The sequence below is a fragment of the Phaethon aethereus genome (genome assembly GCF_964289735.1).
Source record: "Phaethon aethereus genome assembly, chromosome: 3".
In the NCBI taxonomy this organism is placed as follows: Eukaryota; Metazoa; Chordata; class Aves; order Phaethontiformes; family Phaethontidae; genus Phaethon; species Phaethon aethereus.
In genome coordinates this window covers 77,148,422-77,164,710 of record NC_138576.1, presented here as the reverse complement: position 1 = coordinate 77,164,710, position 16,289 = coordinate 77,148,422, and the positions used below count along the sequence as shown (strand labels likewise).

General features: G+C 42.4%; 2 protein-coding genes across 2 annotated transcripts in view; one reads left to right on the top strand and one right to left on the bottom strand.

Moving 5' to 3' along the window:
• Positions 1-1,945, top strand: part of AGPAT4 (1-acylglycerol-3-phosphate O-acyltransferase 4) — a gene marked incomplete at both ends in the record, with an annotated part of 66,271 nt that extends 64,326 nt beyond the window's left edge. The window contains one exon of the mRNA XM_081998053.1: positions 1,854-1,945. Coding sequence (XP_081854179.1) covers positions 1,854-1,945 — 92 coding nt within the window. The remainder of the gene's footprint in view (positions 1-1,853) is intronic.
• Positions 1,946-7,289: 5,344 nt separating this feature from the next.
• MAP3K4 (mitogen-activated protein kinase kinase kinase 4) overlaps positions 7,290-16,289 on the bottom strand; it is a gene marked incomplete at both ends in the record, with an annotated part of 72,793 nt that continues 63,793 nt past the window's right edge. The window contains 4 exons of the mRNA XM_081998559.1: positions 7,290-7,583; positions 7,779-7,885; positions 8,435-8,557; positions 14,640-14,799. Of these exons, the coding sequence (XP_081854685.1) occupies positions 7,290-7,583; positions 7,779-7,885; positions 8,435-8,557; positions 14,640-14,799 (684 nt within the window). The remainder of the gene's footprint in view (positions 7,584-7,778; positions 7,886-8,434; positions 8,558-14,639; positions 14,800-16,289) is intronic.

The following is a 16,289-nucleotide window of genomic DNA, read 5'->3' as shown; positions in this document are numbered from 1 at the left end:
AGATGAGAGGAAAGCCTGAGGTGTGAGAGAAAAGGTGGAAATCCTCTGCTCTGAGCTAAGGTTCTGCTGAGACATGTGGTGCTATCTGTGGAGGTGGTGGGTTTTTTGGAGGTAAAAGATGTTCCAAGAAAGAGCTTACATTATTGGCTCTGTCCATTTGGGTTAGCTCAGCCCTCCCTCAGCCTCCGGCACACTGGCAGGCAGAGCAGGTCGTCAGCAACCTCTTGTGTCTTTTGGCTGATGGGTAATGGTGGGCAGAAAGATGGCAGGAGCTCAGTTACCTCCTGTGGTTTGCCATGGAGCAGTGCAGGGATGCCTTAGCCCATAGCTCCTCTCCCTGTTCTTCTCAGAGTGGGCTTAAACTCTCACAGCTGATTGTTAGGCACAATTCCTGCTTGCTCTCCCTTCCTTTCTCCTCTTCCTTGTAGTAAAAAAAACCCCTAAGTTCCCCTTACTGTAGTTGTGTTTAAAACAGCAGCAGAATAAATCCTTAAACATGATGGTATTACTAGGGTACACACTAAGACTCCAGGAGAGTTGTGGAGAGGAGGCCGGCTGTGCAGGGAGAAAGCACTGAGGCACCCCAGCACCTTATCCCCACTTCGCTTCTACAGGCTTGGCAAATGCGAGCAGCCCCTTCTCCTTGCACCCCACCTTCCCCAGGGTGCTGAGTGCTGCGAGGTGAAATGAGGACAGCAAGGCAGTGTCAGCTTCTGCCAGGGAGTGAAGGAAGAAGACAAAAAGAAATATCTGAACTACTGAACTAGGTATTTTTTGGTGTCCAGGCAGTGGCATTCTTGGGTCTGGATGAAATCCCCAATGTGCTGTGTGGTTGCTGTAACAGCTGCTCTTATTTATGCTGTGTGTCCATCTCCAGATGCTGTTTCTGTCTCTTTTGGTTAAAATCTTAATGGTTTCATGCTTAGAATTATGTTATGATCCCAGACTGTAGGCTACATGTTGGATCTTCCTCTTATCTTCCCTACCTCATGGCCATTTAAGTATCAGAGATGTTTCTTTCTTCTCTGTGTGTGAGAGTGAAACCCTTCGCTTGTCCCAGTTGTGTGCGTTTCCATTCACGGACTAACAGGGGCCTGTAAGTGACAGTGAACTCTCTAGGAGCCGTCTCCCTTCCTGGGCACCCAGACGCCCAGAGGGCAGCCCCAGGGACAGGCCAGCTTCCCCACTGCACCCACTGTCTGTTCAGCCATCACTTGTGTCACATCACGTGTGACTCATCTCTGGTATCCAATTACCCCTTGTGCTTCTAAAAACTATCAATTTACTGTCATATTACAGAATGCGAGTCTGTAGTTGGTTTGTTTTCAAGGACTGGTATTTTGAAAGAACAAGCAAATCAGAGAGAAGACTATAGCTGAGGTGAGAAGGCACCTCTGGAGATCATCTAGTCCCTACCTCCAGCTCAGAGCAGGGTCAGCTACAGCAGGTTCTTCAGGGCTGTGTCCCATCGGGGTTTGAGTATCCCCAAGGATGGAGCAGCCACAGCCTCCCTGGGCAGCCTGGGCCCGTGTTTCCCTTACCCTCAGCAGGAGCCCCCACTGTTTCAGCTTGTGCCCATTGCCTTCTGTCCTGTCTCTGGGCACCACCGCAAAGAGCCTGGCTCTGGCAGCTTTACACCCTCCCTTCAGGTGGTTATGCACAGTGGCAGGGCGTGGTGGTGCACCTTCCATCAAAGGTCAAGTACAAGTACAGGTAGTCCTGGTAGTTACCTTTAATGCCGTGCTGCTGTAAGGCTGAGAACACTGTTAATCTCTTTCAAAATGCTACACCTGCACAGACCTTCAGTCTTTGTCTGCAAGCAGCTTTTAACTTCATTTTTATTTATTTTTCAGCTTCTGTTGGTGTCAGATGGATGATCGGCGTGACAGAAATTAACAAGGGTTCTGCCTATGGCAACAATGACGACAAGCAGAAACAAAAGTAGTATCTTCAGAGACTGCCTTAATCCAAAGGGAACAAATGCAACTTCTGAGAACTCTAAAGTGCATATCATGGTCCTTCAAGTGAGATCAGAGGAAGGGTAGGATGAGCAATTGCCATGCATATCTGATTTTGTGCTCCTGTTATTTTTCTCTGGGGGTTTGGGCTGGATGACACGCTTGAAAGATGCACTCCTTTGTATACTCTCCACAACAGGTTTGCATGTGTTTGGTTGGTTTCTTTTCCTATAAAGTGTTTTAAGTTTTGAAGAAAAAAGAAAATCCAGTGTGCTTGTATGAGGAGACTCCACCTGGAAACTAACCAGAGGTGCAGGCTTTATCTTTTTTAACTTGCTGAAAGGATTGGATAAACATCAAAAGATTGTTACAAGATGATTAAAAATGATAGTTGTGTAGATCACATGTTAACAGTTTAGCAAGCATAATCTGTCAATGTTTAAATACAGCAAGATGCTCTGCTTGGTTATACTGGGCTGAAGCAGCTCTACTGAACTGGCAGAATTGCAGTACAGTTTTTCTACACCTAGAACTTACTCATTCCCACAGTGTGCACCACATGGGCCCTTTAAATCTTCAGGCAGAGCTCAGCTAAGGGCCCACTTTGTTAATGGGAGCCTTTGCAGTGGCATAATCCAGAGTGGGATTTGGCCTTGTTGCCTGAACAGAGCTGCGCTACCCACTGCCACATCCTTCCCCAGGCAATACAACAGAGGAAGAGCTGAAACCTGCAATTCTTTAGAGAGTAAATGCTATTTATAGTTTGGAAAAACTGAGGTAAAAAAATTCCTTTCAGCTTTAAACACCGATTAAAATTCTAAGCCTTCCTAACACTGGTGGAAACAAAACAACTGGGTATGCTGTAACCAAGCAATGCAAAGCATGCATTAGAAGTTATGCCCCACACCTGTACTTACTGTTGTGATCCTAATGAATCTGCTTGCCTGTCTTTTCTGATAAATGAGTTTACATGGTGCCTCATAGCAGTCAGCCTGAGGTAATAGTTAATTAGCTTTAGCTTTTCTTTTGGGGGAGAAGAGGGGAAGTAGGAGAGAGACCTAGGCCAGTGGTACAGTGTTGAGGTTTTTATTGCTGTCTGGACTTGCTTTTGACACCCTTTACAAACTAAATAAAACTAGAATCAAGCTCCCTGGGAAAACTGTGTTGCCCTGACTGATTCCAGGGCAGCCTGCTCTCATTTTTAAACTTCAAGAGTTAAGAACATGGAAGTTAAGTTTCTAGAAAGACCATGTTTAAAAAAACAAACAAGGAAAAGAAAAAGAGGAAACTTCCATCTACCAGCAGTTACAGTTGGGAAAAAAACCACATCTTTTCAAAGATACTGATACTGAGCAGTGGGGATTGTGATTGGCACTTTCAGTGATGTAGGACTAAACCATGATAGTCTGAAGGAAGAGCCTGTGTGGCTCTAGAAAAGAAAGTCAGTGAGCAGTCTTAGTTCTAGCAGCTGGTATTTAAAAAAAAAAAAAAAAAAGGCATTTCTCTCTTCCTATACCAAACTGAGGCCAGAAGGAACGGGGGCTAATACAACAGAACATGCATCATTCCATGAAATATGCATTTGCTGTTCAGTACATCAGCTCATCTAGAAACTATTTTTTTTAATATGCAGCACCTGAAGAGCAAGTAGAGTAGTGCTCTCAGCACAGGACAGTAAGTAGAGTTTTTTGAGAGTGGAGGCAGTAGAACATACAACATGAAGGAAGAAACAGGCCTGGGGCAGTGCAAAGGACTACTTTTGGGGGCTTTTTTTTCCCCCACCCATCTTGTGTATGCACACATTCCCTACACTCTGAAGCCTTCTGCAATAGGTTGTGTGACATGTGTGACATCATGAACATAAACATGGGCTTTAGTGTAGTTTTTCAACACATGAAATAGAGCTCGAGATCAGTGCAACTGCTATGCTTATAAAGCTATTCTCTTAGCAAATAAAGGTGCAGGGCATGTGCTTTATTAAGGCAACCTTAACTGGAAAACTGAGTATTATAACCTGTAGTAGTGTCTGCGGGTCCAGCTATCCTGTAGTACTGCATCAGGCACTTCAGTGAGCCAGACCTCAAGAGACTGTAGGCAAGACTTAGAAAAGGTGTGGGAGAAAGAAAAGCTCTCTCCAAGCTAGCATTTTACTGTAAACCTTACCTGGCAGATACAGCAGGCTTTTCTCAGGGTGGTAGAATGAGCCCTATACACAGGGGTGAGTAGTTCTGAGCAGCAAATACATATGCATGTAGTGACCAAGACCAGCCTTTTTGCCTTTTTTTAAAGAGCCACTGATTTAGCATGCTGGTAGGCAGACATTTAACATTCCTTCTCAATCTTAGTCCTTCCCTCTCCAACTGCATGCAGTGCCACTTCTCCCAGAGGAAAATACCAAACATGTAAATACTTCTGAAAGAGTATTTAGACTACTTCATACCCATTTCCCCAGGACCAACCCTTAGAACAACAGGCTGAGGGCCAAACACACCACTCCTGGATCCGTCCTCCTAAGCACGCGCTTACTTATAGAAATCCCGGCGCACAAGGACTGCACCACTGGGCCCTTCCAGCATTCACTGGCAAACAGAGAAAGCTTAATGGTACTTGCCAAAGTTAAACAAGTCCAGTTCACTGTATTAGAAGAATGACATATGTCATCAGGAAACAGCAGTGTTTGCCCCTCGTCCCCAGAAGCAACTGTACATTCTACAACTGCCTTAAAAAAAGTAGTCTTAACGTTTGTTTATACAAAAATAAAAGTATGAAAAGCTGACATGCAGTGCATGAGTTTTCTTTCGGTTGGCAACAATGAATTAGTAACAGTTTACTTTTCACCTTCATCCTGACTCCTAAAAGCTGTCCCCAGCTCCTGTCTGTGTATGAGGGCACCTGGAAAAAGTCAAATGAGGACACACAGCGCACTGATACTTCGGCTATACCACAACAGCAGAGACTTACATCAGGTACTTTCATAGTCACTTGCTGAGTATGACAACATACTTCCCCCTCCTACCATAACTCAAAGCAGAGCACTGAAGAGAAGGGAGAGCATTTGTTGAAATTCAGCATCCTGGTTTTTTGAGAGCCTAGAGGCACTGTACTGGTGACCCATAGAGTGAGGCTCCTGCTTTTCTAGATTTAAGTGCCAGATTTCATGATACCTTCTCAACAGCTCACCCAGCTGCTAAAAGCTACCCCACACCTGTAACAAACCAAGGATTTGTGGATTGAGACACAGGACTTTAGAATAAAGCCAAACATTAAAAGCAAGCTCTCTGCCTTATAAATTGAGTTAACAATTTTAAGGTCTAAAGCTGTAACATGAATATGTAAACTTGCACTAACACTTCCAAGTAACAGTTTTAAATCATTTTTTTTGTGGTAGCAAACCAAACAGAATAATCTAAATAGATGAAGTGTTGCAGACTGCATCTTCTAACTGCTAACCACTTCTAACCTCTCTCCATTTTCTGAGACCGATGACACCCGGGGGGTGGTGGGGAAGTCAAAGTCCAAGATCAGAAATCAGTTTTAAAAAACAAACTAACAGTAAGTAAGTTCTTGTTTCTGCCAAACAGAACGCAGAAACAATCTTAACTGATTCTCCTCTTGGAAGTGCCACGCAGACCATTCCCTGCTGGCAGCACTCCTATGCAAGAAGAAGGTTATTTCAGACCATGACTCCATCCCTTACATAACAAGTAGTGTCAGGAATTGCACATCACCCTTATTTCCTCAGGAGAGGATGAAGGGGAGACCTTAAATCTATTATCGCTTGTAAGATGGCTTCTTACACAGCTTGAACTTGACAAAACATTGACTACTGCAATGTAAGAGAAGCTTATTCCAGTTAGGTTAATTTAGCACGCTTAAACAAGCGTTGGGGAAAAGTTTAAAATTTAGTGACAGGACCCAGCATCATTTATTTTCAGAAGAAAAACCCTTCACCAACAAACTCCTAAAATAAACCATTTATTGAGAAAAAACCTTTTTTTTTTTTAAATTTCATTAATCAGCCTTGTGCATAACAAATCTGAAGCTTGCCAAAAACAAATAAACAAAAAAACAGTAAAAGTTCACACTCAGTGCACTCAACAAACAGATTAAAAAACAAGGTCCATAACGCCTGATAACACTACAGCATTTCTCTGAACCTAGAGAGTTCAAAAATACTACATATTAACATTACAGTTCTCAATCAAATGAGAAACTGGAGAAAGAACAAAAAAGGTATGGTCCATATACAGTAGTAATGGCACTTTCACTGAAACATGCAGCTTCTTCCAACTTGCAGACACTGTCACATGAGCAACATGTGCCAAGTAAAACATACAGGAGCAGCAGAGAAAGTGACGCTCGTCACTTGTGCAGTCTTCTTAAGTTCAACTTTTATACTGTTTCTCAGCACAGTCTTTATGTAAATATTACATACAGTAGTGATTAAAAGACGTCTTGCCAGAATAAAAAAGGCCAGAGACTGAATAACTTCATTCTTCATCTGTGCAAACCTGTGAAGGGAACAAAAGACAATTAATTCCATTGCCTCCCTGCTGCAGCAAGAAGGTGACAACTGATCCACTTTAGCACCTTCACAGAACATCTTTGAAGCTTTCTTCTTCCTCCGTCGTTATACAGATAAGGAATTGCAAGTGTTTATATGGGAACACTGGTGTTCCCAGTGTCACCATGCGACTCTTGCGTGCCTAAAAGGAACATTCTGCCCCGTGGCTACAGTCACACTGATGAGAGGGATGGGTATGATGATCCCAAACACACTATCACTGAACCAGAATACCAAAGTGAACAACTTTAGGCTGGAAAACGGGACAAAATTCAATAACCTGCTGTGCTCCTACCTCTTCAAAAGAGAAGTGACTAATACGCCTCAGTTTGCAGCTGTGAATATTTGTCTATTCTTCAGCAAAGCATTAAAGTTCATGCAAGAACTGCAGGTTGTTATGCCAACTGCCAGATAAACATTCAGTATGAACTTAACGTTAAACATGAGTTTAAAACAAAAGCAGACCCCTGCACTGAAGGATGGCAGAGCACTTGTTTCACTTTTTATGGAGGGGACCCTTATCTCTATGTTGTAGACGTCTACGCATAGTCTAAAGTTTTAGAACACAGCCCTTCAGATCCAATTAACTACCACTGAGTTGAAGTTTGACACATCTTTCTAACATAAAGATATTGCATCTCAAAACAGCAGTGAAAGTTTATTGCATGGTGCACACCAGGTTCTTTCAGTCAAATGTTTGCTAGCATCATCACATGTGCTCCTGAAGAGTTGCTAAACCTTCTTTTCTGGACAGGATTGACTCAATATCAGCCTCCCACCACGATACAAAGCCCTGCAGCATAGCTGCAAATGATGAAGGCAACTAACAGCCGTTTCCAACTCCCATCTACAGTCTTTGTAGCCAAAGCCACGAGACAAACCTTGACAAAAGGATGATCGAGGAGCTGGCTGGCCGTCCACCTCATCTTTGGGTCACTCTCCAGGCAGTGGCAAAGGAAGTCTTTCCCTTCTGGGCTCACTTTGTCAGGAATAGGAGGCTTATGACCCATGCCCACCTTATACATGATCTGGAAGTTGTGCTCATATTCGTGCCAAGGTCTCTGCAACAGGTAACAGAATTGCTAAGTGCAAGGTTTAGTGAGTTACTTGATAGAGCATATATCTCTCTATCCAAGGAAATTAAAAACCACCCCAGTACCTGTGGACTTAAGTGTAACAAATTGCTGGGAGTGGGGCCCAAACTTGCAGAGGAACTGCTAAGAACAGTTTGCACTCAGCACACGAAACATCCCTACCTTGCCGGTGACCATCTCTATAACAACACAGCCCAGGCTCCAGATGTCTGCCGCACGTCCGTGCCCTTCTCCTTTAGCCCTAGTAATTACTTCTGGAGCCATGTACGCTTTGAAACAACACATACCATGTCATCAGTTCATACAGCAGAAGGAACAGCATATACTTAAGTGATTAACTCAGCAAACCACATGCTTTTTAATACAACTGTAATGAAGTACCGCTCAGCTTTTCTTGCTAAGTTTTATCGTTTGCTGGCTTCTTGTTCTTTGACACATTTGCAGCATAACTGTCTTTCAGTTTGAAAGGTGATTGTGAAAATGCTGGTACAGTACATGCTTTCAGTCATTTTCATTTTTAAAAAACAGATTAAGCAGCTGTTCAGTAAGAACCGTACTGTTTCAGCAAGGCTGCAGAGGAAGATACAACCCCAGAAAACACAAGCTGCAGCTTCTTTATAGTTATCAAATACAATTTTATGTTTCCAGTTACATCATTCACTGACTGTTTTGGCTTCTGGATGTGAAGCACATCTAACTAGCTAAGGTAAAATCGAGTTTCCCTAAAACACATCATTTTCCTCCAGCCCGGGCTTTTGCCAGAGCTGTCTTCTTTTATGGTAACTAGACAAGTGTCTGCCTAGCACATGCTTCCTTACCTGCAGTCCCCAAAGTACTGTTTACTTCTCCAGGCATCGTCTGGGTGTTGTTCTTCAGTTTCACTGAGCACCCAAAGTCTCCGAGTTTAATCAGTCCAGATGAGGTAAGAAAGATGTTGGCTCCTAGAAAACACAACGAAAACCAGTAACACTTGTTAAACTAGTGCTGAATTGAGGAATGAGGGCTTCTCAATATACGCTTGGCAGTTACACAGTAGATAGCAGCCAAATTTGCACTTAGAACTTTACCTGTGGATTAAGCGTGGAATATGATAGCATTAGAGATGCTCCCCAAAGGGTACATTCCCATTAGCCAATGGGATTTTTGGTGGGTTTGTGTTAACGCTAAGTGTACTGGAAGTTGACAACACGAAACGTTCAAAACGCAGAGCAGTACGGCAGGCAAACTCATCAGCTTTCTATACATGCTCCTTATGAGAAAATACTCCTCCAGGAATTTATGAATTCCAGTGCTTATCCTTGTGAGTGTTGCACTGCAAAAAAACACCTGTTCTTAAGGAACTTCCTGGCAGAGGCCACTGCTGTGTACCTCCACGAGCCATCTTTTCAGTTCCACTGAGTCAAGACAGATGATACCATACAGCTGTGTCATCATGGCAGACTTGCAAAATGGAGCTTATAGCATTTTGTTACATGTACTACCAAATGCCTGCTCCTACTGTGCTCTACTTCCAGAGGAATTTCTGGAGGAGGAGGGCTGCTGTCCTAGTAGCTGGCTACACTGCCAGCTTACACTAGAAAAAATGCCCCTAGCATAGGTGAAAATCTCCAAAGGGGATCTGCAGTTGGCTTCAAGTCACTTGCTCTACACAACGCTGCAAAATAAGCCAAGTGGTTTTGATAAGCAGTGGTTTTCTTCCATTCAACATCCTGCCAAAACACACCTTGACAGCCAAGAGAAAACAGGCAGAGCAGAAGCAGCTCACTATACAGGTCGGTCCAAATCCTGGATTCTGCAAGTATCACAATGAAACCACAAGTAGGTTGCAAGAGTCACCTGGCAGAAATACAGCTTAGGCTGTGATCTCTCTTGAGGAAAGGTGAATGGTTTGCACAGAACAAAACTGTATGCCTACTCTAGTAGGGAAATGTTGGGTGGGGACTTTGTTGCACACAGCCTTTTCCCATGTCACACAGAAGATTCTTTCAAAAATGGCCCATCTGAATACAACCTTCAGAAGTTTTCTCAATTTTGTTCCACCTTGAACATAGTTCAGTGCACGAATTCTTGGCTGTTCCTCCTTTGTGTTATGTTCTCTTAGTGAATGACTTTTTCCAGTTAGCTTGGCTGGGCATCCCCAAGATATTCATGGAAAATAAAAGGAAACCTCAGAAAGCTCAAGTCAAAAAAAGGCAGTGCAGGTCAATGATGCCAAAACCCTGCCTATTTCTCAAAGGGCTTCTCTAACTACTATGAGAACGCTTGAATAACTAAAGCAAGATTTAGTCCAAGAGGTGTTATACAGAACTGCACTATAAAAGGGGGAGAGAAATCATTAACAGAAATAAATTCCAACCTTTAATTTCTGTAAGCTTTTTACAAGTTCTGAAAGAAGAATTAACTTTCAGTGACTACAACTCTTCTCTACATTGTGTTCATAAATTTTCCACTCCTGGCATGGAGGTGCCTGCACATACTCAAGACTAGAATTCTTTGGCTGGGCTCTGCAGTTTTCCATCAGAAGCGTGTACGTGTCCAGTCACCCTGCAATCACAGGCACGTGCAACAGAGCTAGATAGACTGTCCCTCAGCTCCTTGAATGAAAGGGAATCCAGAAACACACCAAAGCAGTACAAGAGGCAGCTCAATGGGACACTAAATATAGGCAATGCATTAGAAGAGTGACAGTTACTCTATCAGCAACTTCTTCTTTTGAACTACTGCCTATAGCTTTTCTTTTTCTAATGATTTTCAAGCAATAACTTGTCATATAGAAAGTAGATGCACTTAGCCCACACAAAGAGCTTAGGAAAAATGGCTGTCGCCAGCAAACACTTTTACAAGGACGTTTTGGAAATCTACGTTTTCCTGTTCCTCAAGAAAGCAACATGCAAATTTCATGGAAGGCTACAAAGTGGTTTCTAACTACTTCATTCTCTTCTGACTGAATCTAAAGCTATTGCGATAGTTTGGTTTAACAAAGTTCAGAACCCACTTACAAGGCCTTTCAAACCAAAGTTTATCCCTTAAAAAAAAAAAAAAGTAATGACAATTTAACTTAAATGTTACTGCGAAAGTCTCTGTTTCAGAGAAGATGACCAAGCTCTATAAGGAGTCTTTAAAAAGGGTCATCTTGTTAGATGAAACCTGTACAGAAATCCAGCAGGACCTGGTAAGAGAACAGGAGACACAAGAGCAGTACTTCGAGGATGACTGAACCTTTTCACCTTTGACAGTTAATGTGACTGGGAAGGTAACAAAATTCCTGCTGTATCTGCTAATAAGCAAAATAAAACTGGAGACCATGGCTAAAACAGCAAAAAGGCACAATATACCCATCTGTTCCTTCTCTCCTCCTACACATACACTACCAAAAGCATCTTCATTGGATGTACTTGGCAGAAGCAAGTAGAAACTTCGGGGCACTGCCCCACTGCCATTTATACCACAAGACCTTCTGGGCAGACTGCAAACAAAGAGCAAATGTCAAACGTCATACGCTTGCTAGAGAAAACAATTGGAAATAAATTCCAAAGCGTTTAAATTGAAGTTCCATTCCCTGTATCTCTGTGCCAAATCAGCCCCATATTAAGCACAGTGAAAACTGCACTAGCATGACATTCCAAAGGTGCTGGTGTAAATACCATGGGTCCAAGGAGCAGTACCAAAAGCCCCACTAAAGACGTGGCACAATTCCACAAAGAGGGGCAGCTCATGGACACTCCCTAGCCATCACTTAAGTGGTGCAGCAGCCCAATTCATTCAAGAAACAAGCAGGCCAAATACTATCCTTTGACGAGTAAATCAGCTTTAGCATCCTTTTACTCAGTCGCTTAGAAAGCCTGACACATGTCCATAGTCTCCTGTTGAACAGCCTTCCACCTCTTGTTGACTGATTTTCCTTCCTTTGTGCTCATCATGAAGACATTAAAGGAATGGCAGAAATTTTGAGCTAACAATGAAGTTAACAAGAGCACAATAACACAGTAACACTTCGATGAAGACTTCCTGTCCTGGAGCATCTCATTCACACGTTTCTGCTCTACTGAAGCTTCAGATACAGATACAATCCCTTCATTTTCTGTATTCATTCTGAAAACACAATCCGAGCACTCTTCAGGAATATGCCCTTCTCTCCCAGAGAGAAAGGACCAGGCATGACCTCATTGGTTAATTCCTCTCAATTCAGCACTTGCAAGACAACACTTAAGAGTGCTGTGTCTTGTTTTTGGGCTCCCCAGTGCAAGACAGACACTGACATACTGGAGCAAACCCAGCAGAGGGGCATCAAGATGGTCAGAGGGCTGGTGCACACGATGTACAAGGAGAGGCTGAGAAATGGGTTTGTTTAGCTTGAAGAATGGAGGAGTGTGTGTGGAGGGAATTTATTGCTGTTTTCAGCTGTGTAATGGGAGGATATCAAGAAGATGGAAACAGACTTTTTCCTCACAGGCACGCGTGAAAGGATATGGGGCAAGGGACACAAATAGCAACCTCTGCAAATTCCAGGGACGTATCAGGAAAAAGTTTTTCACAATGGGGACAGGTCAGTCATTAGGACGGGGGCCCGGAGAAAAGGGAATTTCCATCCCTGGAGGTACTCCTATCTCAACTAAACAAGGTCATCAGCAATCTGATCTAATTTGACATTGGATCTGATACTGAGGTTGGCTGTGTTTCGAAACAGAGGACTCAACCAGAGATGTCCAGAGGTTCCCTTCAGCACTAAATATTCCATCATTCTTGATCCCTGAGTAGAATAGCTTTCTACAAAAAGTGAAGTAATTATAACTGAGGAATCTGGGCTTAGCCACAGGGGTTAAAATGCAATACCCAGAACAGAGATTAAAAAAGCATCCCAAAAGACTTACTGCTACATACTAGCACTAACTACTGTACACACTGATGCAGACTAATCAAAACCAGCGCAGCCAAGTGTAACAACCAGCCAACACTAGCCTCAGTTTGCTCTCACAACCGCAGGTTGAAAAAGGATTCAAGGCAGCTGTATCTTGCTTCATCTTTTACACTCGCAGAACTGGATGCTATAAGAGCATCTGAAAGACAATTGTGGCACAAGTGGACATTACTAACCGAAAGACTCAACTTTTGAGCACACGGTACTTTGCAGATACCAACTGTGGCATACATATAAACAATTACTCTAAGCATTGGTTATCTGCTGCTAAAAGAAACAGATCCACAGCGATGTTTAGCAAACTGGCCATGAGAGACCTAGTGTGATCTGACAGCAAGATTTCTATAGGAAAGCAATTTTAACAGTCTGAATGACATATTATCATTCTTCCCTACCAGAAAAATAAGAGTACCTAACTACACAAGAGCTGAAATTAAAACCAGAGTTTTCCTTACTGCAGTTCGCCTGAAAACTGGGGGTGCAACATTAGCATAAAAGACGACAGAGAGCAAGAGACTTCCAATGTAACATCAGGGAACCTCTATAAAAATACCCTCTGTGGTCCATCTTCATATTCTGTCATTAAGTTTCAGGAAGGTTTATGCATAGATGTGTCTGCCGTGACCCTATGTTTACAGCTGCTGTTATTCTCAAGGAACACCCCAACGTTTGATAGGAGGAACCTGTTGCAACAGAAATGTCCTCAAATAACACGGCATTACAGTTCTGTTAAACAGGTCCTCTCACTTCACTGCATTTCCCTGATGAGAGGAAGACCTATTTGGAAACATATCCAGAAATCAGCAATGACAGAGCAGCACGAAAGAAATCCCTGTCAGCCAGCCTTGGATTTTGATCACAACGAGCTTCCAGGAGAGCATAATCCAGCTAAGCAGAACCTGGATATGGAATGACCAGGTAAAGGGCAAGGAGTGCACTGTGAAAAGCATGGAGGTAAATCCACAACTGGAAAGAAACCTTTGGTGAGGAAGGAGAACCAGAAAAGGCAAGACTGCTGGGGAATGGGAGTGAGGGAAAGTGTTTTCTAAGGAAAAAAGCCAAAACTGACTCAAGAGTGGCCTACCTGGGTGGGAGGCCTCTGGATCGTAGATAGTTCTTTTCCCAAATGAGAAGCACGAGGCCAAAGGACCAAGAGCAACTGGGAACCTCCTACACTGCTGCGGTGATTCAAAACCCTGTGAGCAAGAGGGACATAGAAACCCAGCATCGTTGGGTTGCACTGCCTTGTCATAAAATTAGCATTCACAGGGCATATTGTGTGCATTGTTTCCCCTACCTTCTGTTAAGTTTCTGCCATAGGGTGAGCAAAATATGCCAGACTAACAAAAACAAGATAACTAGACATGGAGGATGTTCTTGGAAGGCGCAGGAAAAGAAAAATGATGTGAAATGTGAACTGACACTGGGTGCCTTAAGCAAATGCCAAAACCAACCCCCCCTTCAGCTACAGTAGTTCCAGTCTGCTCATTTTGTAAGCACATGCTGAGAGCCAGGCATGAGTAGATAAACGTATGGCAGAAAAATCACTAGATAAGTACATTTACCACATCCCTTTAACTTCTTTAACAAGGCTTTTATTACTATGTTTAATCAACCGTTCATCTGAAATCCTAAAACTCTTCTGGAAAATGGGAATCAGAAGGAAAAGTTCTGATGAACAACTCTAGCACTGTACACTGCTTGTCAGCTCCCAGAAAACACCACTGTTTCTTGCATAGATGAGAAGAAAAACAGCATTACATAACTCAGTGTATTAGTACTAAAAATACACGGACCAAAATTTGAGTTTGGATGAATCCCCAACAATCTTAACAACTTCTACAGAAACTATATAAATCATGGGCAGAATTTATGAGTTTGCAATACCAACTGTGAACTTTTTTTTTATGTTCTGCATTTAAAAAGGAGCATATAACTAGTCAACAACTTGTAAACTGAAAATTGAAGAATGAGTGGAAGGCTTTATACACTTAACGGCTGTATAGATAATGTGCTCTAAATCTGCAAATATGTCCCCCATCCCTCCCCCCCGCCCTCATCTACAACACTGAAATAACAACATTACCTTTTTTGGTTAACATTACCTTTAATGTCTCGATGAACAATACCATGTTCATGTAGTACATTGATAGCAATCGTGATTTGCTTTGAGTAGAGCCTAATGACATGCTCCTGAAGGCCCAGTTTTGATACCTCCTCCAGAGTGCCCTCATCACAGTACTCCATGAAGATGTACATTTCTTCCTGTTGTGGGAACCAAACCGGATTTGATTGGTTTTAATTTTTTGCTTTAATTTTTTTTTTTAAACACTGAATTAGGATCAAGTTTTCCTTCCATACTTCATTGTTTATTAAAAGAGTAATGGAAGTACCATGTAATGTTTTAATGGAAGTACCTCTTGCCATGGAATATCTAATAAATCATCTCTTCAGAACTCTATTCTCTTGGGCATGCTTCAACTAATGTATTATATTGCACAGCTATGGAAAATCTCTGCTACATGTCTATTTGCATCATTTGTATGTAATTGATACTATTTGGTGGTATAAAATACGTTACTTTGGCATCATCCAAAAAGCACTTTGGAAATATTGTAGTTATATTACACAGAAATAAAAAAAGATCCTTTGCATATTTATGAAAAAGGTAAAATGATGGTTTAGGCTTTTTTTTTTTTGCCCCCCCCTCCATCCTGTAGTATCATGTGTGCATTGCTTGGCGAGGGCAAGTTTTTTGTTGTTTTCTGTGGCTTGAATAGGCATGCCAACTCCACACCTTAAGGAAAAGTTAGGTTCTTGTTCCCTCTCTCTCTCTCCCCAAGCCCAGCTAGTTTCAGCCAGACTTAATAAATACAAAAAGATGGCGAAAACACTAAGCTCTCGGAACCAGCCTGAGAAACTACTGACCCAGTGGCACAGACACCCAAATTTGTGTCCCCCAGTAAAGAAATGCAGACAGAAAGAAGCCTTTGTCCTCTTCAAAATCAGCAATGGGTCAGCAAATCAACTCATTCGTACTGAGCAAATCAGTCAAATCCACACACTGTCTTCCAGCCAGACACCAAGCGTTCCCTGCCCACCTCACTGGGTTGAGATACAGGAAGGACACGAGACTCACAGGGGAATGTGGGAAGGGCATGTGGGAAGCAGAGAGTAATAAAAAGTTGGGTATCTCGGCACACAACTCTGGAATCCAGCTCCGTAGGCAAACCAGGTTTCATTAGTTCTTCTGCTCAAGCAAGAAACCTCATTTTTCTTTCGAAGAGATGCTAGCTGAATTCCAAAAGATCTGCTTCTTTAAGATGCTTGTCTGGCATCAAGATTTAAACACCAGCACAAAATTTTTCCAGGAATCAACATGATGTCGGTACAACCCTTGCTGCTAACAGTGAAGGGTTTTAGGCTGTCAAGTCTTTACATTACACACAGAAGTTACCATACTGTATATGATATGGCTTGCTTTTAGAGTAGTTAAACAGAGTAGCAGCATAGAATGTCTCCAGCATTACTCCATCTATTCACTCACTATGAACCTTCTCCATTTATGTACCAGTTCCAAAAAATTCCTCTAAACTATGATTCAGAGACCTCAACATTCAGAAGAAAAAAACAACACTGCAATTCACAGAAATATCCAGACAATCAAGCTGAACTAGAAAGTTCTCATGTAAAACTTCCAGTGATCAAAAGCTTCTTAAAATTTTCTCTCTGCCCTATAAAAAACCCCAATAAAT